Source organism: Polyodon spathula, chromosome 20 (assembly GCF_017654505.1).
Source record: "Polyodon spathula isolate WHYD16114869_AA chromosome 20, ASM1765450v1, whole genome shotgun sequence".
In the NCBI taxonomy this organism is placed as follows: domain Eukaryota; kingdom Metazoa; phylum Chordata; class Actinopteri; order Acipenseriformes; family Polyodontidae; genus Polyodon; species Polyodon spathula.
Window position 1 is genome coordinate 20,072,105 of NC_054553.1, and position 25,323 is coordinate 20,097,427.

The 25,323-nt window shown below is 41.7% G+C and overlaps 1 protein-coding gene across 1 annotated transcript in view; it reads right to left on the reverse strand.

The window, feature by feature from the left end:
* The window catches only part of LOC121295735 (caskin-2-like), a 118,264-nt gene that overhangs the window by 55,210 nt on the left and 37,731 nt on the right, over nt 1–25,323 (reverse strand). The window contains 1 exon segment of the mRNA XM_041220734.1: nt 7,501–7,552. Coding sequence (XP_041076668.1) covers nt 7,501–7,552 — 52 coding nt within the window.

A 25,323-nucleotide genomic window follows, 5' to 3' on the forward strand; every position in this document is an offset into this window, starting at 1 on the left:
TCTGCTCCCCTTTCACTCAGCAGCTTGCTCTTGGCAGGTCTCAGGCTGCCGTATTGAGAGAGGGTCCTCTCTGCTTGATGAAAGAGCTCACTGTTTGCAGAACAGAGGTTTTTATAGACCTCTCTTTCGGTGGTCAGGACTGCAGGCTGTGAAAGGAGTCTGTGAATAGGAGCGCTCTGTAACTCACACACTGGCACAGGGTTCAATGGAAGTGCACAGAGGCTGAGCAGCACCCTGGCATCATTGTAAGTGTCCTATATTCCACTGCTTTTCTGTGAAAGAGGTCTGGGTCCAGCATAGTCTATGTGTAGGACAGGGAATTGATTTACTTTCCACCGATAGGAATACATATTCCCAGCAACAGGGATTTAGTGGAGCAGGGGGCCACACATTTGTCCATATGTCACAGTTACATTTTTACTGTATTTAGAGAACCACTTATCCAATTGTCATAAAACTTGCTAAGGGGATTCTTTAGCACCAGTTGTTGATAGTATCATAATCTAGGATGTATGGAGGCTGGCTGTCTGTTGCTAGTATATTTCTACATGATCTGCTTTTTCTTGTTACTGAAAGCTTTGTAATAACAATAAAGGGGGTGTATGTCACTGTAGCAGGGAGAGATCTGTGCTGACTCTGCTGGCGCGTTCACAGGGCTGCAGGAAGAGGGAGGCAGTCATCCAACAACAGCCTGTGAGTCATGGCAGTGACACGGGGAGGTGGGAAAGCGGGTGTGTGGACTTTCCCCCTCTCTGAATGGCTGAGAGGTGAGTCTTGGGAGATTGTTGGTCCTACAAAGTAATGCTCTGCTGTTTCCTCAGGTCTGCCCTTATAGATGTGCTGAGAGTGCGGAAACGCTGGTTGCGGACCGAGAACCAGCCGGGAGAGAAAAAGACAAGAAAATGTCACAGCGAGACAGTGAGGGCGGGGAATCCTTGGGCAGACCCCTTAAAAGTATAACAGAGCAGGCTAAGTAGCCGACAGCGTAGGACGGAGATCCGGGTCGCACGGGCAGCGGAGACCGGGATATTGCTGCAGAATGCAGCACCTTTTGTTTGTAGTTTTATTATTGTGTTATTTTTTCCCTTGTTATTTTTGCCTTCTGTTTTCATTATTATTTCTTTGAGCACCTGCAAGAGCGCTGGTATTGTGTACCATCTCTTGGTATGCCCGTGGTTCTGTTTACCATTGTTGGTAAATCAGACCACGGACCCACAGCGCCATCTGCAGGATAAACATAAAAACAGCACCCCGAAAATAAAACTGGGCAACTGTTCGGTGTTGCCAAATCCACCTGTCTGTCTCCTGTGTCAGTGAATTACCCACCACCCTTCCACACGTGGTGTTAGCAGTGGGATTCACTGGCACTGCCCCAAGCAGTGCAGCTACAGAAGGAGCAGACTAGCGATGGATGCCACCCAGTTACCGCAATGATGGACCTCCTGCGACAGACGCTCACCGCGGCAATGCAGGGGGCGGCTAGACCCGCAGCTCCAGACCACTCCCTACAGAGACCCACCAAAATGACGGCCGAGGATCGACCTGACGCCTACTTGGAGGTGTTCGAGGCCATGGCAATCTCGGCCGGGTGGCCCCAAGTCCAGTGGGCTAGCTGTTTGTTGCCCCAACTCATCGGGGAGGCTCAAGCAGCTGCGAGGATGCTGTCCCCGGAGCACATGCTGGATTACCCTCTGCTGAAGGCAGCCATCCTGAATCGAGTGGGGGCCACAATGGAGGGCTACAGTAAGAAATTCCAGGAGGAGCAGTTTGCGGCGGGGGCTCCCGGCCTGGGGACTGGGGCAGGGTGGGGATACCCACAGGCTGCTGCAGTGTCGGACCGGGGTCTCGCGCGGACACCTTATCGACGAGCCCCAGTGTTTCCCCCTTTTGCCAAAACTTTGTGGAAAGAAACTAGCCCACCGAGGTGTTGGACGTGCAGGGAGGTGGGCCACCTCGCCAGGGACTGCCCCATGATGGAGTGTGACCTCAGCCGACCAGGTAGGCGCGTTCAATTACCTCAGTCACTTCAGCACACGGGTTGTTATTCCTGTGACAGTGGATGGTACAAAAACCCAGGCTCTCCTGGATTCAGAGTGTGGTCAGTCTCTAGTACAGGAGAGCCTAATCTCACCGGGGCATAAACGTGTATTGGAACGGGTGCATATTAAACGTATTCATGGCGAGGTCCGCTCCTATCCCAAGATCAATGTGTGTATGACTATTGGCCAGCAGGTGACGCAGGTGCAGGTAGGATTATGTCCTCGATTGCCGGTACCAGTAGTTCTGGGACGGGACTGTGAGCAGTTTAAAGATTGGTTGGCTGCCCTGACAGCCCCGTCCTCTTTATTGGCTAAGAAAGAGGAAGTAATTATAGAGATTTTTCCCTTTCGCGATCCAGAATGGTTTTGCCATAAATTTAAACCCCGTAAAACTAAACGGGAGCGTCGGATCGCTAAGAATGAGGGCTGGCAATGGAGGGAGTCGGAGAAGTTTCAGGTGGGTGCGGTTGGTGAATAGTCCGGGGGGGAGGTCGCGGAGCCAGTGCAGGGGTCTGGCTCGGCTGCCTCTGCTCGGGATCGACCTGACCCCCGAGTTGGAAGCCATGGGAGCTGATTTCTTAGCTCGCTCCAGTGACTTCCGACTCGAGCAAGGGCGTGACGACGTGCTGGGCAGGCTCTTTGACCAAGCAGCAATAGTTAATGGTCGGGTGGTCGAGCCCAGACGTGCCACCACGTACCCCCACTTTGAAATTGATCGAGACCTGCTGTACCGTGTTGATAAATTACCCCAGACCGGTGAAGTGCGTCATCAGTTGCTCATTCCTCAGCCCTTTAAGGAGGATTTGTTGCAGCTGGCTCACGCTATTCCCCTGTCTGGTCATTTGGGAAGGGACAAAACTAAAGCAAGGCTTGTGTCACGGTTCTTCTGGCTGGGGCTGGATGGCGATGTCAAGCGGTTTTGTGAGCGTTGTGGGGAATGTCAAAAGGCCAGCCCTAGAGCCGTTCCACGAGCCCCACTGGTGCCTCTGCCCCTAGTGGAAGCTCCTTTTGTGTGTATTGGGATGGACAAAGTTGAGCCATTAGAGAGAAGCGCGGCAGGATACATCCACCTACTTGTCATTCTGGATTACGCTACGCGTTATCCAGAGGCTATTACCCTCCGATCTGTGTCCGCTAAGTCTGTTGCCAACGAGCTTGTTAAGGTTTTCTCCGGGTGGGGATTCCCAAGGAGATACTAACTGATCAAGGCACCAATTTTATGTCCCGGCTAATCCGCGGAACATGTAAGCTTTTGGGAATTAAGACCATTAGGACCTCGGTGTTTCATCCTCAGACCGACGGTTTGGTGGAACGCGTTAATAAGACCATTAAGAACATGTAGTGCAGGTTTATTCGTAGTGATGTGCGTTACTGGGACCAGCTGATTCCTCCCCTTCTCTTTGCGATCAGAGAGGTTCCCCAGGCTTCCACGGGGTTTTCACCATTCGAGCTGTTGTATGGGCGGAGACCCCGGGGCGTGCTCGATCTGGTCAGAGAGATGTGGGAGGAGCAGCAGGACAATTCGACCAATACCGTCCGGTATGTGTTGGACCTGCGCAAGCGTCTTGAGTCTGTTGGGAAATGGGCGCTTGACAATTTGCAGCAGGCACAGCACAGACAGGAGACACAATATAACCGAGGAGCCCGGTTGCGCACATTTCAGCCGGGGGATAAGGTACTTCTGTTATTACCCAGTTCTGAGTCGAAACTCTTGGCTAAGTGGCAAGGACCCTTTGAGGTTACACGCCAGGTTGGGAAGGTGGACTAGCTGAGCGATGGACAGAGAAACATATTTATCATATCAATCTCAGTGTGGCGGAGTGTCCAGCCTCTTTGTATTGATTTGTTTATTATTATTGTATTATGATTTATGTAAATATGACCAGCAATGTGCATTGTTATTATTTGCGGCGCAGATGAAACGTCGTCGTCAATATTTGTTATTGTTTTGTATTTTAATTACCTTGCGACAATGTGTGACTGTCAGCTGCTGACTACTTAACTGGATGACAGTTACGCAGACTTAATAAATCCGTGCAGAATGTAACTGAGGGATAATATAATAATTGATAGCTAGTTAGTCCCTCGGTCACAAATATAAATTATCTGCACTTTGGCTGCATGGAGGAGAGTGTTTAGAGTGGAGAACAGAGGGGGGGAGAGAGAGAGAGAGAGAGAGAGAGAGAGAGAGAGAGAGAGAGAGAGAGAGAGAGAGAGAGAGAGAGAGCTTTAAACCAGCACGATACTTGTTTGTTATTATTCTTTATTTGTTTGGCCAACGTGCCGTTTGCTTTTGTGTTTTGTTTAAACCTTTTATTTTTGTTATTTAATAAAAGCATCAAGCACCGTAGCATCTCAGTCTTGTCCGTAGTACCGCCTGTGATGGTTCTTGCTGCAGAGTACCACTTTTTCTTAAGTCACCGCAAATACTGACACATTGGCCTTATAAACAAATAAATACATTTACACTATTTAGCTCTGGAAGTAGATACAATGTAAGTATCATGTCCTCTTTATTGAATCTCTTGGCGTGAATCTACAGAGGGCCAATGTGTTTTACCCCTTTATGGTCACAGAGATGGACGATAACGAAGATTCACATGACAGAGAACAAATATTTCAACAAGCCCTTGTGGAAATGTTATTGTACCGTTTTGAAGCAACTTAGGGAAGGAATAAAATGGTTTTTTTTTTAAAGCTGCTTGGTTTAGTTTAAGTTTTTGTGCTCAAGTAAAGGAACATTATTTCCTGCACAGATCTGTGTGTAACTCTCGACACATGCTTGGAAATGAGATGTCGGATTTTAGCCTAAAAAAATAGAACGACTGAAAAAAAAAGAGACAAAACAGTAACTAGCTACACCCTAATTGATAATCAGACAGTAAAGTCCTCAAGTCAGCATTCATATTCCACACAGAGCAGACCTGGTTGAAAGGGATTAAGGGAAAAAGACCCTTCACAGTGCTGCCTAACCAATATTTAAAACTTAGATCCAATTACTAGCCTGCCCCATCCCCATCTACAACATTGAATAAAGGACCACGTTTACTGCTTTAGATTTGGGAGCCTGCATGGGAAACTGAAATTGATTTCATTCACAGGCAAACTTCATTTGTCAGCATCAACCGTTACATTTCAAAGCAGACAGCTGGTATAATATATATATATATATATATATATATATATATATATATATATATATATATATGTATAGACACACTAATTCATGTTTTCTTTAATAATAAATGACCCATCACCACAGTTGATATTACTGGTGGCAGTTGTGGCTCATTTTTAACGTTACCCTGCTGAGTGGTGGGTCTGTTGAGTGGACAGTGTCACCCCGGACATGTGTCCTGTGATGTGTTAAGGTGGAATTGCAGTTGGGCATTCAATTCTAGCTACAATGAGAAAGACAATAGCTTTGACAGGCAGACACGTTGTCCTGTCTCCAAGATGGATGAATTACTAATGTTTAAGCTAGTTCTGGGACAAGCACTTGAAAATTAGGACAAATACTACATGGAATGTATTCAGAGCCAAAAATGACCATGTTCATATTCATTCCACAATGTATAAATAGCTGTATAAAAAAGATATCATGCAATGGGAACAAATGCATAAATGATGTATAAAATAAATAACACATATTCTCACTGTTTCCTCTCCCCTGGTTTTAATTTCGGTACCATTTTACTCCTGAGAGATTGCTTTACAGTAGCATGATACTAATTGCACATTTCTCGGCTAACTAAAACATTACGAATATTTCAATATTAATTTGAATTCTGGAAGAATATTTGCTGTGCCCGGGGACTCCCATTACGGGCCATTCTGGGTAACGGTATTTCCTACAGATTTTTATTACTTGCACTCCATTGACAATGGTATGGCAGGCACTTCACTGTGTTTTTTTTTCAAGCAACATTGTAATGAACAGAATAGTTTTTTATTCAGACCATGTACATTATAACCACCAGAAAAACCCTGACAGAGCCGGCTGCTGGCTAGCTATCGGGCTGCTTGTTTTTGTTTTCTGTACTTTACTGTAGCAGATGCTTCCTGAAAACAAGTCCCCTCCCTGAGGACTGCCGCTGCAGTGATGACAGGCTGCTTGGATCCCAATCCCCTGTATGGGAACACTGAAAGAAGCTGCCCTTTCCTGGAGACAGACTGAGTCACAGTCCTTCAATGGTCCAGTACTCGTGGGCGGTTATTAAAGAAACATGTGTGCTGTAACTCGCCTCCCAAACCCTTACCTTAAATGGGTTACCAAGGGTTCAATATCAATTGCTTAGCAGAGACAAGAAAAATCCCTTTGCATTCAAATGCCATCAACCCCAACTGTAGCCTTAGACTGCCCAGGAAACCATATTCTGTATAGCAGGCCTGCATTAGCGAGTATTTATTGATTGTATGTGGGTGATTCTATACGTATGAGTATGTATACAGGTATGTACATGACTAATACTAATAGTAGCTTCTAGTCAAGTTTCAGTATGTGTTGTTTTAATGCACCCATAAGAAAGCCCTCACACACACCTTCGGAAGTCTGCCTCATTATGTTTAAATAATTCTATGAAGATCATTCTGTATAACAAAACTATATTACAGTCTGACACACCTGAACCTGTGCTCATGTCAGGGGAGTGAAATGAGATAAATCAAACAAATACAATGCTTTACATGTGATCAAACTGAATGCTTCAAGGTGAGCAAAGCATTTCCTTCAAATACAAACCAAAAAGCAAATGGTTGGGAAGGAAATGAACCAGGACATCAATTTTCCCTGCAACAGTAACTAGTGTTTGTTAATGTATTACACTATTGCATGAACTTGATCAGTCTGGATTAGACAGGTTTCTACATTGTTTACCCTTTACTTGTTTCTACTTTTAGAAACATTTTCTGGTATTGCAATGATACCACTACTATTAGTACTACTACTACTACTACTACTAGTTAAGGTCTGTCCTTTTTAGCACCCCCAAGGGTGCTAATTTGAATTTTTTTCCAGCTGTCTTTGGTCAGTTGGTGTAGTCCCGGCAAACGGGCCTTAAATAGGACTACTACGACTACTACTACTACTACTACTAATAATAATAATAATAATAATAATAATCTGTTTTGGGTTCAAGTGTTTAAAAAAGGACTGGGACAAACTGGCTGTGCTCTACTTTAGAAACTGGGCCTGCATATTTTGTGCGTGGTCCGCATGGCAGCTAAGGCAGGTTACAGAAAAACACCTTATTATTTTTATAACACTATCTACACTATTAAGGAATTTATACTAGTCCTCAGTTAAACACCCCTGTACATCCTGCCTGCCTTGAGTCCTGGTCATCCCAACTCATTTCATGAGGAGCCAGATTCGAACCAAGGCCTACAGAAAGAAAGGCACATAATGCTAAAGCATTAGCCCACTGAGCCAGCGTCCCAGCCACTTCATCCAGACACTTACCCATCGGAGTCCTGGTAGTTGATATTCAGCCTCTTTGTTGAGCCCAGCAGCTCTGAAATACACAAAGGGTAAAAACAGCCATTAGCTTCAAAGCAGCAGAGCTAAAAAAAACAAAAACAAAAAAACAGAGGAAAGTGGAACTACAGTAGAAGGAAGAGCAAGAGTTCACATCTAATCAGCCTCGGTTAATCCGAAGAAAGAAAAAAAACACCTAAAATGGAACAAAGGGGCACTATGTGTTTTCTGAGCAACTGCTGAAATAAACTGACTGACAGAAGTACTGCTCTTGGATGAGATGCTGGTTTAGCTAGACAGTGCTATTCCTAATAGTTGTATGCAAGGTTTAACTTCACCCAGACAGGACTGGGTGTCTGCGGCTCTCTGGCGTTAGCTTGTCATGTGCAAATACCAGACAGGAGGGTCAAAGATCCTTTTATAAAGCATGATGTTTCCACTGGGAAGAGGTGAGTTACTGCACTCTGGCCCTGGCTGCTGCTTCCCCTCACTGCATACCTCAAAACACTAAACACCCCTCTGCCATTCAGCCCTGAGCCTCTCAACCACTGACTGATCGCTCATGAGCTCCAAGACCATCACATAACGGCTAATGAAATAGTCCAGCTAGAGCCCCTGTCTTCATATTTCTGTACAGTATGGTTGCTGTTTCAACAGGCCAGTGTACAAAACCAAAACGGGAAGTGCTGCAAATGTAGACTTAAATAGTTAAAATAGTACTGAAATAGTCACCATCTGATACCTTTCTATTGCCTGTTGTTGTAAACAAATTTTTTTTTAAAAAACAGCAAAGCTTGTAAGTGGATGCCATGTTCATATGTGACACAAGGAGTTTCACGAAAATCAGAGAGGGCTGAAAGCATCTTATGGGATATTTATTTTTCTTTTAACTTCCACAAAGAAGCTCTCCCACGCCCAACCCTGTTTTGAAATTGTATTGTGAGCAAACGCAGCTAAAGCAACAGTGACACATATTTGGTCCTGAAAGCAGAGCAGATTCAGAGCAGACATGTTCAGCTTCAGCCAAAACCTGTAAGCTATTCTCCAGTCTGGAAGACTACCCGTAAAATCAGTACTGAAGCCTGGCTTGAAGAAGGGATAAGGGGTGGAACCGTGACCTTGTTGGAATGTCACATTGAAACCTTGAGAAAAACTTCTGGATGCAAACAGCGACACAAAAGGTCCCCAGTTGAATTCTCTTTTTAGTTTGCAATATTTTGGGGAAAGAGAACAAACCAACTCACAACAGAAATTAGTTTGGTGGTCTCCAGTTTACAATACCTCCCTTTGGTTAGCGTCACTGATAGAGAGAGGCCCAGAGTGAAAGGTCAGGATTATCCAATAACCAGGTTCTGCCATTTGCAACTACAAGATTAACAAAGTTTCTTGTCCACATACATTCACATTCACTGGACCATGGGAAACAAGATTCTGTGGCAAATCCACCAGAGGGTGCCACACAATGTATTCTTAAACATGTACAAAAAACAGTTACAAAGTTTTAGCTGACCAAAGTTTCCAAGAAACGTTGTGTTAACCCTGTGCTTCTGCTCAAAAGAGAGGTCTGTTGTCATGTTAAAGTAGATGGGATTCCTAGTTCATTATTGCAACCAACGAGAGATGCTTGTGCAAAGTGACCAGCTAGGGTTCCGAGAAAAATCTACTGTGGCCACCAGTCTCCCTTGGTTCTCCAGACACTGCAATAGAAATCACCCACAGTGACACTCATAGTTACTAGATGGTTTTGGCCTGTGGGAACCACATATTTAGCTTTTTGCCACCAACTCCAACTGCGTAAATAAAAAAGGCCAACAGAGGATCTCAATTTAGGTTTTGACTCAGTGTTTGAGGCAGGTCGTGCAACCTTTGGCTAAAACAGGTGATGAGAAGCTGTCTTCATTCTCAGGGCCAGCCGTGCTACACATTCATGACTGCCAGCCCACAGGCACTTAGCCAGGTGATAAACCTCCACAGTTAATCACAGTCCCGTAAACCTCTCAGCCACCCTGTGCTTGTGCAAGCTCTCAGGCCTCAGAGCTCTTAACCTCTTCAGAGCTGTGTAAACAGAACCCAGGATTGTGATTGTTAGCAACACAAACAAATCAATACAAAGAACAGGGAGGAGGTCTAGTATTCAGAATAATCAGCAATTACTGTGCAAGTTACAAAAGGAAAATATACAAAATCTTCAAGCAATTTTCTTTTCTTAGGTGAAAGAAGTCTTTTAAAAAGTGAGGAGCCCTATATGGTTTTACAAACAGTAATATAAGAAGATGGCCTCCTAATGTACATCTCTGTTCAGGAGCCTAAGTTGAGCCTAAACTCTGAATTTAAGCTAGTTTAGCAATTCCCGTTAAACCACTCTTTTTAAATAGATTTGTGAGCGTCGAGCTACAGTCGAACTTGCGGGTCACATTTATAACCTCCTGCTGCTGTAAGTATAGCAGGAGCATATCTGTTGTCCGTCATTCATCAGGAAACGTGTGTGCCTGCAGATGAAACTACCTAGAAGGAATGTAAAAAACAAACTGATAAGCCAACCAGGTCTTTCTGCTGAAGTGAACTATCAAAAAATGTATTATGCCCAGGAATCATCGAATCAAAATATAACGTGATTGTAGCAATTTGTTATATATTGTTTGAAAGCTTTAAAAATAGTGTTTAATGTGTATTAATACTAGCCAGAAAAACACACTGAAGCACAAAGTGACAGCTCCACGTATACAGAAGACAGGCTACAGTCTGAGACAGGAAACTTTCCTCTTTACACATTTGAATTCAACTATACTGCATGGTAGAAAGCTAGGGTCATGAAACATGTTGCATGGATAAGTGTCTGAATATTTTTAGTGTCATTGGTGATATCTGACACCATTTCTGCTCCACTGACATACGAGTATGACCCTTTATTTCCAGTGTTTATTTCTGAGGAGCTACACACAATACATCACCATATCATGCAATAAAGAGTGGGGTTCTTCACTGAAACATCATGATGCATGTTCATTGTGTGAATATCCTCTTAATCCAATAATGGGTGGACATATCCAGGTGCGACAGAACGTTTGAAAATATCTTCAGCTATCAGATCCAGCCTCACATACAGTAGTTTCTACTCAGCTGATGAATTAAACATGTACTGTAATTCCTGTAGAATTTAAAAAACATCCAAAACTACTTCTGTTCAGAGTGCATTGTTGGCACAACTTTACAATAAAGACTTAGGGGACGCTTGCAGAAATACCAAAAGAAACTTCTAAACAATGACATTTAGACTACCGAAATAGCTAGAGGCTTTAACAGTGAAAGACAGACAGGACAATATTATTATGTGTCTGGTGTTGGATATGATTGCTTTCATTCAATAGCTCTGCTTTGTCACACTCATGGTTTTGATTCAGCTGGTCACAAACCAAAGAATAAATTGAGAGCACTGAGTAGCTGCACACTGCGCTCTGTTGCACGGCTGTATTTAATGATGCTTCGGATCAAATGCGTTACTCCGGAAGAGTGATTTATTGTTGTTTGGCTGGTGCTCATCCATCAACTGTCAGCCCCCTGCCTGTGTGACGGTATGTTGTGGTGAGCGCAGCTGGTCCTGTATAGTATGTGACTGTGGAAGTGCTGTGGAAACAGCTTTATGGTCCTCTTGCCCACCCACAGTCCATAGCAGACAGGGGCAACTGTACATATGACTGCTCATGTTGCTCTGCTGGACCTATTGAAGACAAGACAGACACATTTAACACTCAAAGTAATACTGTTCATTTCGCATAAATTAGGAATGTCCTGGAAAAGTGTAATATCCGAAAATTTAATTTTCTTTTCATAACTTGTCCTTGCATGCTATTACCAACCAAATACAATTTTCTGAAAACTGAAGTTTTTCATTTTCCAGAAATTATTGTTTGGTGTTAATAATAGTAATACTAGGCAACATTATATGGTTGTGAAATTGTGGTATATCAAGTTTTCCAGGACATACATACTGTAAAATGTTGCTTTGAATTAATTTTGCTACATTAATATTACGTCAGGTGCTAAAGTACTGCAGGGGGTGCAGCAGGCTTCAGCAATTTGTTGCCCTCTTTCAGCTCTGGAGTTTAGGGTTCGAATGAGGCTGTTCTGGTAACATGGACAATGAGTATAGTTGTCTTAACTAGCTCACAGTGGGCCATTGCACAATTTAGCTAGATTGTCAGTCCCTGATTGACAGAGGCCCAGGATGGAATGGCAGATGAGGGTACTCATTTCAGGACTGAGTTGTGCTCAGGTCAGGATTGAGGTGTGCTCTCTCTTGCAGATGGGGGTGCTCAGGTCAGGACTGAGTGGGCACTCTCTTGCCGATGGGTGTGCTCTCTCTTGCAGATGGGGGTGTTCAGGTCAGGACTGAGCTGTGCTCTCTCTTGGAGATGGCGGTGTTCAGGTCAGGATTGAGCTGTGCTCTCTCTTGCAGATGGGGGTGTTCACGTCATGAATGAGCTGTGCTCTCTCTTGCAGATGGGGGTGTTCAGGTCAGGACTGAGCTGTGCTCTCTCTTGGAGATGGCGGTGTTCAGGTCAGGACTGAGCTGTGCTCTCTCTTGGAGATGGCGGTGTTCAGGTCAGGACTGAGCTGTGCTCTCTCTTGGAGATGGCGGTGTTCAGGTCAGGACTGAGCTGTGCTCTCTCTTGGAGATGGCGGTGTTCAGGTCAGGATTGAGGTGTGCTCTCTCTTGGAGATGGCGGTGTTCAGGTCATGAATGAGCTGTGCTCTCTCTTGGAGATGGCGGTGTTCAGGTCAGGACTGAGCTGTGCTCTCTCTTGGAGATGGCGGTGTTCAGGTCAGGATTGAGGTGTGCTCTCTCTTGGAGATGGGGGTGTTCAGGTCAGGACTGAGCTGTGCTCTCTCTTGGAGATGGCGGTGTTCAGGTCAAGATTGAGGTGTGCTCTCTCTTGGAGATGGCGGTGTTCAGGTCATGAATGAGCTATGCTCTCTCTTGCAGATGGGGGTGTTCATTTAACAGCCTACACATGATACAGGACTGACAGGATGCGTGGGGGCTGTTTAACTGCACACCCAGAGGTTGATATCCTGCAATATTGTGCACACCATAGATAACTCAATATGATAGTGATCTAATTCTATAGGTCACTACATCTCAATGGGGCAAAGTGACCATACTGTAATTAAAGCAGCAGATATAATGGATTGTAACAAAAATTGGAGCATTAAAACATTAAAATGAGAAAAAATAAACCACAGTAAAGCTCCATCATGTAAATGAAAATGGTCCCAACTGGTTCACCTGGGTGATTGAATACCCTAGGCCTCTGGTGTTTTATTTGGTGTTGCTCCCCAGTATTAGCAGCACGTTCAGCACCTGCAGCCCCACGTCTCCATAGAGTTATTGAGGAACCCTCCCAAGCACGTTCCCTGTCTGCTCAGCTTTTGTAGTTCATGTTTCAGCTTTCTTGATTTTATGGACAGGAATTCATGATGCTTTTTTACTCCATGTCTATCCAGCAATATCGTTCACAGATTACAGCTCATGAGGCTCCTGTTGGACTCCTTGACTCTACTTATTTTCTCCAACTGATATGTTCTTCAGTGGGTGAATGTTATTTTTTTTTCATACCTTGGGATCAAGAGTTTCTGATTTACTGTTGTTATACAAATTGAAATAACAGAACTGCTAACCCAAGCAGGTAATCTGTAAAAGGAGTGATAACCAACCTTTAAAATTGTTATTGCAAATTTTTTTTCGAGTCCTGTAACCCCACAATGCAGCTTTGAATAGACTGCTTTATTTTTCCCTTCCTGTGTTAGCTCTACTCTTCACAGTCAACCATGGAGATGACCACAGGAAGTGAAAAACAAAAACAAGCAAAGATCTTGGGCACAATGACAAGGAGATCAGTGACAATGTTGCTACTGTATGTAAAACTAAAAAGGCAAGACAACAGATTTAAAGCCTTGGTTGTCACTGTTCGCAATACCATTACCAACTGTCCAAGTTTTCCCCTGGATCTCCCTGGTTTTTAGTCATTATGACTTCCATGCGACAGAAAAAAAAAAAAAAAAAAAAAAAAAAAAAAACTTTCTTAAATCTTATGCAGTGTTTGGCGCAGCACTGCAACCCAAAAGCATCAGCAGCTGCATCATTAAGAACATAAGAAAGTTTACAAATGAGAGGCCATTTGGCCTATCTTGCTCGTTTGTTTGTTAGAAGCTTATTGAGCCCAGAATCTCATCAAGCAGCTTCTTGAAGGATCCCAGGGTGTCAGCTTCAACAACATTACTGGGGAGTTGGTTCCAGACTCCCACAATTCTCTGCGTACAAAAGTGCCTACTATTTTCTGTTCTGAATGGCCATTTTTTCAGGTCAAAAAGTCTCTTTGGTAGACATTACCAATACCTTTTAGAATTCTGAATGCTAGTCTGTGTTCAATTCTTTTAGCCTGTCTGCATATGACATGCCTTTTAAACCTAGAATAATTCTGGTTGCTCTTTGCACTCTTTCTATAATAGCAATATCCTTGTTGTAGCAAGGTGACCAGAACTGAACACAGCATTCTAGAGGTCTTATTAATGCATTGTAACAGTATCTTCCATATGGTATTTATAATGTACGTTTTTATTGCCTGCATGCAGTACCTTACAATTTTCTATATTAAATATCATTTGCCATGTCTCTGACCAGTTGTGAATGCTGTCTAGATCATTTTGAATGACCTTTGTGCTGCAACAGTGTTTGCCACTCCTCCTATTTTTGTGTCGTCTGCAAATTTACAAGTTTGCTTACTATACCAGAATCTAAGTTAGCACTTCCCAACCCGGGTCCTGGGGATCCCCTGTGTCTGCTGGTTTTCATTCCAACTGAGGTCTCAATTACTTAACGAGACCCTTAACTGAACTGATAATTTGCTTAATTAGACCTTTTTAATTGTTCCCAGCTCCTCAACAGTTGTAGAGTTCAAGTTGCTTATAAAATGTTACAGCTAACTTGAAATCTGCAACTGTTTAACAGCTGAAAGCAAATAAAAAGGTCTAATTTAAGCAAATTATCAGTTCAGTTAAAGGTCTAGTTAAGTAATTGAGAGCTCAGTTGGAAAGAAAACCAGCAGACACAGGGGGTCCCCAGGACCAGGGTTGGGAACCATTGATCTAAGTCATTAATGTATATCAGGAATAGCAGAGGATCTAATACCTGTGGTACTCCACTGGTTACCTCACTCCATTTTGAGGTTTCTCCTCTAATCAGTACTTTCTGTTTTCTACATGTTAACCACTCCCTAATCCATGTGCATGCATTTCCTTGAATCCTTACTGTGTTCAGTTTGAGAATTCATCTTTTATGCAGGACTTTGTCAAAAGCTTTCTGGAAATGTAAATAAACCATGTCTTATGCTTTGCAATTATCCAGTGTTGATGTTGCATCCTCAAAAGAATCAAGCAGGTTAGTTAGACACGATCTCCATTTCCTAAAACCATGTTGACTGTCTCCCAGGATACTGTTACCATATAGGTAATTTTCCATTTTGGATCTTATTATAGTTTCCATAATCCATATCCATGCAAAGAACTGCAGGCAGACAGACAGACAACAGAGGAATGCCAATAGGGACAGTTCAGGACACAAAACAGTTCAAACACTTGGAAATGGAATACAGCTGGGCAATCAGGAGCTATTTTTAATTCTGTTTACAGGGGAATGACTGCTTGCAGTTCTCCCTCACAGCTGTCAGGACTATTTAGGGAAGTGAATGAGCTGATCTGGATGGGTTGAAGAAACCAGCATACCTGCACCACTAATGGTAGAATCCGACTATGTCAATGGTTCACAATGCACTGTGTTTTATTTTCCATGCATTTCAAACTGACAGCTATAAAGGCACTGTATGTACCTGAACATCCCTGAACACAGCATACATTTAATACAACCAGAAACAACACAAAATAACACCAACAGCAGCAATAGTCAGCCTATACTGTAGCATTGGCAACAAGCTGTCTAGACTCTTAAAAATCAAAGAATCTTTAACATCCAGGTACAGCATAATCTGTAATAAACTGGCAAAATCTATGCAAACAACCTGTCCAAAAATCTGTTTTACATCTAGGAACTAAATAAAAAACTCACCCAATTGTATAGAAAAGACTGTGGACTACTAAAGGAAAGATACTATACAGGATGACCGCTTAATGTATTCTGTAGAGTATGAAGCCTGTACTGTAAATAAAAAACTAACAAGAGTAACATAAACATAATCAATGTAGGTGAAAACCCTGGCTTGGTTAAAGGAATGATGAATACCTTCTGAATTATCATATATAATATTTACAATTGTATAGGTTTATTATGCCATGAAATGTATTCTTAGTCATCATTTAGAGCTATCTCTGAACAAACCAGAGCAAGGTGGAATTTCTATATAATGGGATAATAAACAGAAATGTATGATGCAGATACAGAGGGTTCAAAGTATTCCTTCCCTACCTACAAACCCAGCACATTCACACTCACACACAATTGGAGTATTTAAGAGGTGCAGGAGTTAGTTAACTCTTCCAGCATTAAGAACATTTGCTGACAGATTGCCTTAGAATAATGGAGGCAAAAAAATACTAAAAATTTAAAATAAAAACATGTTCCATCCTTTCCTCACATGAAGTTAGGTTGTGTACATAAATATGCATGCATGATTAGTACACAGCTTTATTATTAGATATTTACTCAACATCAGTAAGCTTTGAACACTTTGTTTTTTGAAATTTGAAACTGGTTTATTTAACTTTCCCAGAAATGGGTGCAATTGATTTTCCCAGCCCCTATGAACTTATCTCCTAGGCATGAAGACTTATTCCATTCCTGAGGTTCCCAAGACTCCTTAACTCATCTACTCGGGTGTCCCCGACTACCATGAAAAGATACAGAAGGTCACCCTGTCACCCATCACCAAAGAAACAATCATTGTATCTATTGCACAACAGTACATTCACAGTCTGTTCAATCACTTCTAGTACAGTAACACATATCGATGAAGTCTGTTCAATCACTTCTAGTACAGTAACACATATCGATGAAGTCTGTTCAATCACTTCTTGTACAGTAACACATATCGATGAAGTCTGTTCAATCACTTCTTGTACAGTAACACATATCGATGAAGTCTGTTCAATCACTTCTTGTACAGTAACACATATCGATGAAGTCTGTTCAATCACTTCTTGTACAGTAACACATATCGATGAAGTCTGTTCAATCACTTCTTGTACAGTAACACATATCGATGAAGTCTGTTCAATCACTTCTTGTACAGTAACACATATCGATGATGCAAAGTTTTATACACTTGGGCTGTTGGTTGTAAAGCATTTATTTTTGTTCTTTCTCATTTTAACTTAACAAATTAGGATTTTAGTCCCTTTCCAAAAATGAGGACAGTACCTTGAAGAGCTGCAGCTCTGTACAATCTAATTAGTTTTTTTTTTTTCTTTTTAGATATGTTTTAAATGCTCTAGGCAGTTATCAGCTCTGTGTCTGGTTTCTTTATTGGTATCCCTTTGGGTTTACAGAGCTATCTGCAACAGGGGCACTCGTGGTTGACATTGCTGGAAAGTACAGTACCCAGACAAGAGGGTCATATATACAGATAGTAATGCTGTCAAGCATTTGGCTAGCTGAAAACAATACAAATTGAAGAGGTTAATTCCTTGTTTTCTTAATCTTATACGAAAGACACCCAGAACACGTCTAAATCCCCCTCGACCTGAGACTTTTCTGTTACTTTAATAAAAGGGGTTAGTTTAAATTGCAGCAGCTAACTACACACTGACAGCGTACATTGCTGCAATGCCACTGTTGCAAGAACATTGCCTGAAGTGGAATGCTGGCTGTCACGAGTAGGTGTGCATGAGTGAGATATGAGTGATGTTTTTCACTATACACACTAAAAAGACTAACCTGACAGCAGTAATCGCCAACAGAAACCAGGCATCAGTCAAGGCTGGACAAGTCGATGGAGGAAAACTGGCTCCACAATGTCAAGATGGGGTGCCATAGAACGAGGCTTACACCTATCTATTACCATTGATCTATTACCTCTATCTATTACATCTATCTATTTCCATCTATCTATTACCTCTATATATTACCATCTATCTATTACATCTATCTATTACCTCTATATATTACCATCTATCTATTACATCTATCTATTACCATCTATCTATTACCTCTCTCTATTACCATGTCAATTTAAAACAGCTTAACATGTCCAATCTTTTCCAAAAAAGAAAAGTTACAAACACAATCTTCACTAAGAAGAGAAAGTTTTCCAGTATGTTTAAGAAAGCGACTTCATGCCTGATGACAGGGCAGCTACTTTATTTGTTTAAATAATCTGTGTTTGTGAACTCACAATGTCTTTTTCAACTCAAAATGCTCACAAGCTCTGTGCCAAACCATCAACCTAAGTTTTCAATTGAAATCTACAGTAGCCTGTTATTTTCCAGTAACAAGACGAGTGTTCTATTTCAGACAAAATTTTGGCAGAAAATACAACAGTTAAGAGTTTGTTTTTGACAAGCAGATATTCTGTAGATCAGTCTATTTTTGTTTTATGACTGTATGATGTTTAAAAGTACTGAAAAAAAAAACTGAGTACAAGAAAAAGTGTTCATGACTGTCTTCGTCACCTTGTTCAATGTCAAAGAATGGAATTCATTACATCCACTGTAATAGTTATGGACACGATGACCTTGATAAATACCTTTCTTTGACTAAGTGTACGTTTAAAACAATCTCAGTTATTTCCATGAAAATTATTTAACCAACCTGTCAGCGCACACAATGCTGCCTGTCCCATAGTTCCAACTTCTAACCAACACTTCCAACTTTTTACTTAACTCTGGTTCCTCAATACCATCTCCAGTTTTAATCCACCCATCGGAATGTCCCGCGAATCATCAGCACCCATCAGAACACAGCTCCTCACAGGCTGGAGCTCCAAAACCACACCTGGGACTGAATTAGTCTGTGCTTGTGTTCAAGTTTATATAAAATGGACCAAAAATGTGCTGGCTTAGGGATATTTTTTTCCCTCCAACTCACTAATCTTTGGACAACACAATGTCAGAAACCCACACCAACGCAGGAATAACATCAATTTCGAAGGCAAACAATGATCCTATTCTGATTTCATACTTTTATAATAGATTGCTTTTCCCAAACAATAAGCTTGTCTTCATGCTTTTGTAATGCAAAACCCCAAAGACTTCACCACATTATAAGTAACTTTTTGCAGCTTCCTTAAAAAAAAAAAATGTAAATAATCTTTTGTATGTCTCCTATTGAATAAAACTAAAAAAAATGTGAAAAGGTAGCCTCCTCCTAACCAGGCCCCTCCAATGAGAGCTCTTGCCACGCTTGCTTAAACTTGGTCATTTCTATCCGGCGGGTCTGTTGTGAAGGATTCCCCTTGTTCTCTTTACTCTGAACCCTTCCTGCAGGACTGTTTCTGTACAGCAGTCCTGTGAGCCCCTTAATTAAGTCTTATTCACTCGGCTTGGCATCCAGAGAGGTGACAGGCCAGACTCAGAAAACAAATCCAGAGAAAAGAAGGAGCTGGGACACAACAGGGGCTCACAGTGAGGGTCTGCCAGATACCCCTAGAACCAAAGTGCTTTTCAAATGCTAACCCCTTTCCCTCTCTCCCCCCTGGGCCCACACACAGTTCTGCTGAGGCAGAATGGAATGTGGAGCTGCTTCCATACATACAGTAACACAGCCTGGCTTTCAGTGCTAGGAAAATGCTCAAGGGTCATTCCATATGAAATCAATAAAAAAACAGCACATTTTCACTTGACCTCCTATGATTTTGATAAACTTTTGCACATATTATTGCCTTCGGAAGAAATGGTTAGACTGTAAATTGTAGGCCTTGAGTGACCTCCCATTCATGAGATACAGGTCATCAAAGCTCGACTTGTTTTGGGCACCCACCCTACCTTTACATGGTCATAATTTCCTCCAGAATGTATATAGAAAGATGGTGTTGGTATCATTTTAAAGCTCTCAAAAAAGACTGTATATTAATTATATCAAAACTGATGTGAAATTCAAGATAGAAGAGTTGTGTGAATGTGTGACCTTTAACCTCACCCAGGTCAAATCACGTAACCTTGGCTTTTTGTCAGTTTTTGATAGCTTGTAGTCTAGACCCTTATCTATATTTCCTGCAAGTTTAATTTTGTGCCTGACATTGGTTGAGGCACAGCAGAGTTGAATGCAGAGTGTCAGGTGAATCTTCTAAGTGAAGCAATTACACACCTAATACAATTAAAGAAAAATATCTATTTGCAATCGAGTATACTCTCCTCTCCTGTTAATTTGAAGCTGCAGTGAACTGGTGCAGCTGTAACAGCTATTAATATATTAATGAATTGCGTCAATTCTGGAGGAAGTTATGACCATGTAAAGGTAGGTTGGGTGTCCAAATCAGGTAAAGATTTGATGACCTGTATCTCATGAATGGGATGTCACTCAGGCCAGCAATTTACACGGTAACCACTTCTCCCAAAGGCAAAAATGCATGGAAACAGTTATTCAAATCAAAGGAGGTCAAGGTTTTTGGTGTTTGATTTCACATGGAATGACCCCGAGGTTTTGCAGGTACTGTACAGAAATGACCCACAACATGATATTCAATTTTTTTCTTTTTTAGAATAAATAAATACATGTCTTAAATCGGGGGAAAAAAAACGTGCTAATTTTTAATGCCTGAACAGACTCCAGTCACGAATACAGTCACAATACACAATTAGAGCTATCAGTATCATAAAGAACGAGATAATCAAGTGTGACATATGTATTGAGGTACACCATTATAAATCTGCATTTAGGATACTCTCAATAATGTGTGTAAATTACACTATGTAACACAATTTTTGTTCCTGGGTAGTAAGTGTTATTTCCTAATTGCTTATGCCTCAAAAGTATAGAAAATGGCTATTATTCCCCACAAACTTTGCTTTTGTGACAAGGACAGTTATATTTTGAAATTTACCTATTTCCAATGAGTAAACGGTCTTTTCATTCACATAAAGTCAGAAAAAAACAACATATGAATCCAAATTAACATGTATTTATACTAAAGTAATAAAAAAATGACTACAAAAGATTTAGAAGTGAGTAGTTTCTCGGGATTTACGATTATACTGTAAATCACTTTCACGAGTCAGCCCCCAAATGTAGTCTCCTATCATGTTCTCGTTATACTGTCCTTGGTAGCGGCGTTCAAAGTCCAGTATATCCTGGTGGAAGGACTCGCCTTGCTCCTCTGAGTACGCTCCCATGTTCTCCTTGAATTTATCAAGATGAGCATCAAGGATATGGACTTTGAGGGACATCCTAAAGCCCATTGTGCCGTAGTTCTTCACCAGAGTCTCAACCAGCTCCACATAGTTTTCGGCCTTCTGATTGCCCAGGAAGCCCCGAACCACTGCGACAAAGCTGTTCCAAGCCGCTGTCTCCTTACTAGTGAGCTTCTTGGGGAATTCATTGCACTCCAGGATCTTCTTTATCTGTGGTCCGACGAAGACACCAGCTTTGACCTTTGCCTCAGACAGCTTAGGGAAGAAGTCTTAAATGTACTTGAAGGCTGCCGACTCCTTATCTAGAGCACTGACAAATTGTTTCATAAGGCCCAATTTGATGTGCAGTGGTGGCATCAGCACCTTCCGGGGGTACACCAGTGGCTCCCACTTGATGTTGCTTCTCCCCACAGAGAACTCGGTCTGCTGTGGCCAGTCCCGCCTGTGGTAGTGCACCTTGGTGTCCCTGCTGTCCCAAAGGCAAAGATAGCAGGGAAACTTGGTAAAACCGCCTTGGAGACCCATCAGCAATGCCACCATTGCAGCCTCTTGATGCCATCTCAGAAAAATGCAGATATGTATCCACTTAGACAGCTGGAACTAAACTGAACTGGTGGGCTTAAGGCCCCTGTATTTATACTACTATTTATATTACTGGAAAGTTGTAGAAAGTTCTAGAAGTTTCTCCAAGTTTACTGAGCACTGAATCTATCTGGAATGTTCTGGAAAATAGGTAAATTTCAAAATATCACTGTCCTGGTCACAAAAGCAAAGTTTGTGGGGAATAATAGCCATTTTCTATACTTTTGAGGCGTAAGCAATTAGGAAATAACACTTACTACCCAGGAACCAAAAAAAAAAAAAAAAATTTGTTACACTGTGTTATTAATGGAGAAGCAGCACTCTAGATGCAAAATTTTAGGTATAAACAGACAACTGCTTACAAACCCAGACTCTAATACCCTTAATAACCCACTGATCTCCTGCAGGGATAATAGTATACATAGAATTACATAATTAAACTAAAGACTAAAACAAAAGCAAAACAGGGAGAATACATATTGAATAAACAATGGTTATCCTCTGCTTATCGTTTGAGCTACTTACTTAAAAGACGGATAACTCGAGAGGATACTTGAACTAACGTCTTATCAATTGGTGACCCATTTCAACTTTACACGTGTAAACTGCCCTGTTTGGTCAAGTACAGCACATGCTACACCAGGTTTTGAACACTGTGAAAATCAAACTTTACAGCACTTGCATCTCTTTAGATACACACCCCAGCTTATCGACCTGAAGTGGGATGATTTTAGGTATTGATTTTTACATCAATTACTGCAAATGTTATCAACATGCATCCCCTATGGAACTTCTCAGTCACTGCAGGGATGATGAGACAGCTGCTGTTTTATACTACAGTCCAGAGCAGAGGTACAACAGGCTGGCCCTGAGGCACTCAGGGTCAGAAACCTCTCACATGAGGGTTTAATTAGGAAATGAGGGCACACACAGCAACTCTTCACCCTGTCACCAGGGGACAATCATGGGGAAGTAGTTTGCTAAATCAGTTACTGTAAGTGAAAGTATAGATATTTCAGTACAGGCCAGCTCTCTACGTTGCCCAAAGCTGAGCTTCCATATGTTTAGTGCAAAACTAAAGGCTGCTGTTGCTTTATTCATTACTACTATTTTGGCAATGGAATTCAATATAAAGACTTAAAAAAAGACAGTTGGGAGGAGCTAAAGTAAAAGAATGCAGGATTTAAAAAAAAAAAAAAATCTGTGCTGTCAGGATCAATTACGGATCTTTTTGTGGATGGCATGACACAGATTCCCCAAGGTGCTGGAGCTGTTCCATGAACACAGCACTCCCCAGAGCAGAGCAAACTTCACACTTCAACAGGACATCACTGTCTGAGTCAAACCTACAGGAGCACTGTAATTACTGGCCAACAGAATTACGGTTTAGAATAACCTGATAACTTGCATGTGTGGGTTTGAATCCAGAGGCATTTGGTATGTAAAAAACTGAATCTAAAGGACCTGTGGGGCATTTTAAATTTCATCAAATTACTGAGGATAGTTACATTTTTTGCAACATAAAACACTGCAATGAACCAAGATTAACCCTGTTATGCTCATTTCTGGAACCCGTCTACATTATTATTATTTTTTTAAACCTAGCCTCACAAGCCACAATTGTTCTTATGCAGTGCATTATGGGTTGCATAAATACAGTAGCTTTTCTCATTTAAAAAATGTGTATGTATTAGTTAAATAACGTCAGTAAGTGATGTAGGGTAATGCCTTGGCACAATGTACAAAGTCACTTCAGCAATGAAACTGTATCTGCCTTTCATATGTATTCTTCATGGTTCTGATGCCATTGTGTGTATGTTATTGTAACAGAGTCACCCTGTCATCACATATCTTCAGCTCTGTCTCGTTTCATCAGTCACGCATGTCTTGCATGATGTAACACAGTTTCCAGTTATATGTAAACAAAATAAACAGAAGCTAAATAACCTCCAGGCTCAAAGCGAGTTTAAAGCCAGGTTAAAAAAGATTTAGGGAGAAATGAGAACAACTCAGCATTTGAATAAATGAAACCAGAGACCCACACACAGGGAAATGTAAAATAACATGTGAGGCCATTCTTTCTTGGATTGCATAACAAATATTTGGGTCTGGTTTGAAGGTGGCAAGTATGGGTTACAAACCAGCCGACATTTTATTACTGCCCTGGTTTTCACTGTCGGTTTGTGAAGTTTCTAATTGCCATAAACCCTGATAGCACACATTACTTCCTCTGGGTACATTACCTCCTGTAGTACTCTAGAGCAGAAACTCTAGAATAGAAACCCATAAACCTCATCCCTCCCCACAGTACGCTCCTCACACTGAAGCAGCACTGCAGCAAATTAGTCCCACAGTCCTCTGCAAGCTTACTGGAAGTTTGTCTGTGAGTCACTGTTACATGTTACAAATTGCCCTAAGTGGTGCTGAATTTGCTGTTGTCTGTCACAAGAATTCAAGTTAAAACATGAGCCAACATTCCTGGGATATCTCGCCCACCGACTCCGACCCTCCGCACAACACAGTATTCTTTTCACTGGGGCTCTTTGCAGCTCCCATTTTGAAATACTTAGCATGTCTATTCAATGTACTTTCCCTCCAAGGGCTTAAAATAAACAATAATTGAGAATGGCAATTAAACCATACTTTAGTAAATAATACCTTACAAATCTTCAGAAAGGTGGCTCAATTTTCTTTATTAATTCTCAGGTCTACGGTTATGTGAACATTCAATTCCAAAAACTATAAGGGTTCAAAAGGTATGGACTTCATGCAATTGTTTAGGATCTCAGAACAAGGTAGATGTGTCATGGGCTTTTGCCTACTATACTAGTTAACAGATCATGCGTACACTATCTTTTAACTATATTCTGCTTTCAGATTATTTCAGAACAAACTCAGCCCTTATATTCTGGTCTACCCCTCACTACTGTATATGCATTCATACAACGAGTTGTCCAAAAAGCAAACGCATGTGTACAGCCGCACTAATGTTCTGGAAATATCACTTTTCTGAGAATTTGAACTTCAATGAAAGCAAACGGACTGAGTAGCAAATCTCTTGAAATCTTCTTCTGGGTCTTGTGTTACCTGTCTACAGTAAGTAGAGGAAGGAGGGTAACTGTGTGCAATGTGGAACAGGAACTTGGCGTATTCCATGCTGAAAAATCTGGTACAGTCGACTTTAAAAGCAGCCAGGAAATGTTGACACATATAATAACCTACTTTCCTACAGATATCAATGTGGAATACAGCCTTTCTACTTAATTAATTCTCTTGAAAGGTGAGGGCCAGTGGGACTGGCTACAGTCTTGTGTACAAACCTTACCCTGGGCATGAACACCCCCTTAAAGGGATTTTTCAAGCAGAGATTTCCAATGGAATTGTTGGGTGGACTATTGTCCACTTGTGGCTCAGCTTACAGTAGATGACCAAGCAATTCCATGTAGACCTGACAGGCTAGGGTATAGTCCGCTGGGCCATTGTTTGCTGAACGTTGGCCCATAAATCACTGAATGATTGTCTTTATTGTATCCAGTGAATAAAAACAAAGCAGATTGCGTGGCTCTCGACTGCAGGCAACTGTTGGGAAAACATGGGTTTTTATTGTGAGCAGACAAAACATTACCTGGGGCTACACAAACAACAATGACTGCTGTGAGGCGAGGGGTTTCTAGCACAATTCAAAACACAAAGTGACGCAACACTTTAGTTGAATTGTTCTCCAAGTAAACTGGTGGCTTTCCAAATCAATTTCCATACCCTTTATCAGCTTCAGTTCCCACAGCCCCCCTTATCATATACAAGCTGAACTTCATTTCTAATTCATTTTCTTCACTTTGAATTTACAGCGACGTAAAACAGTTCCCTCAA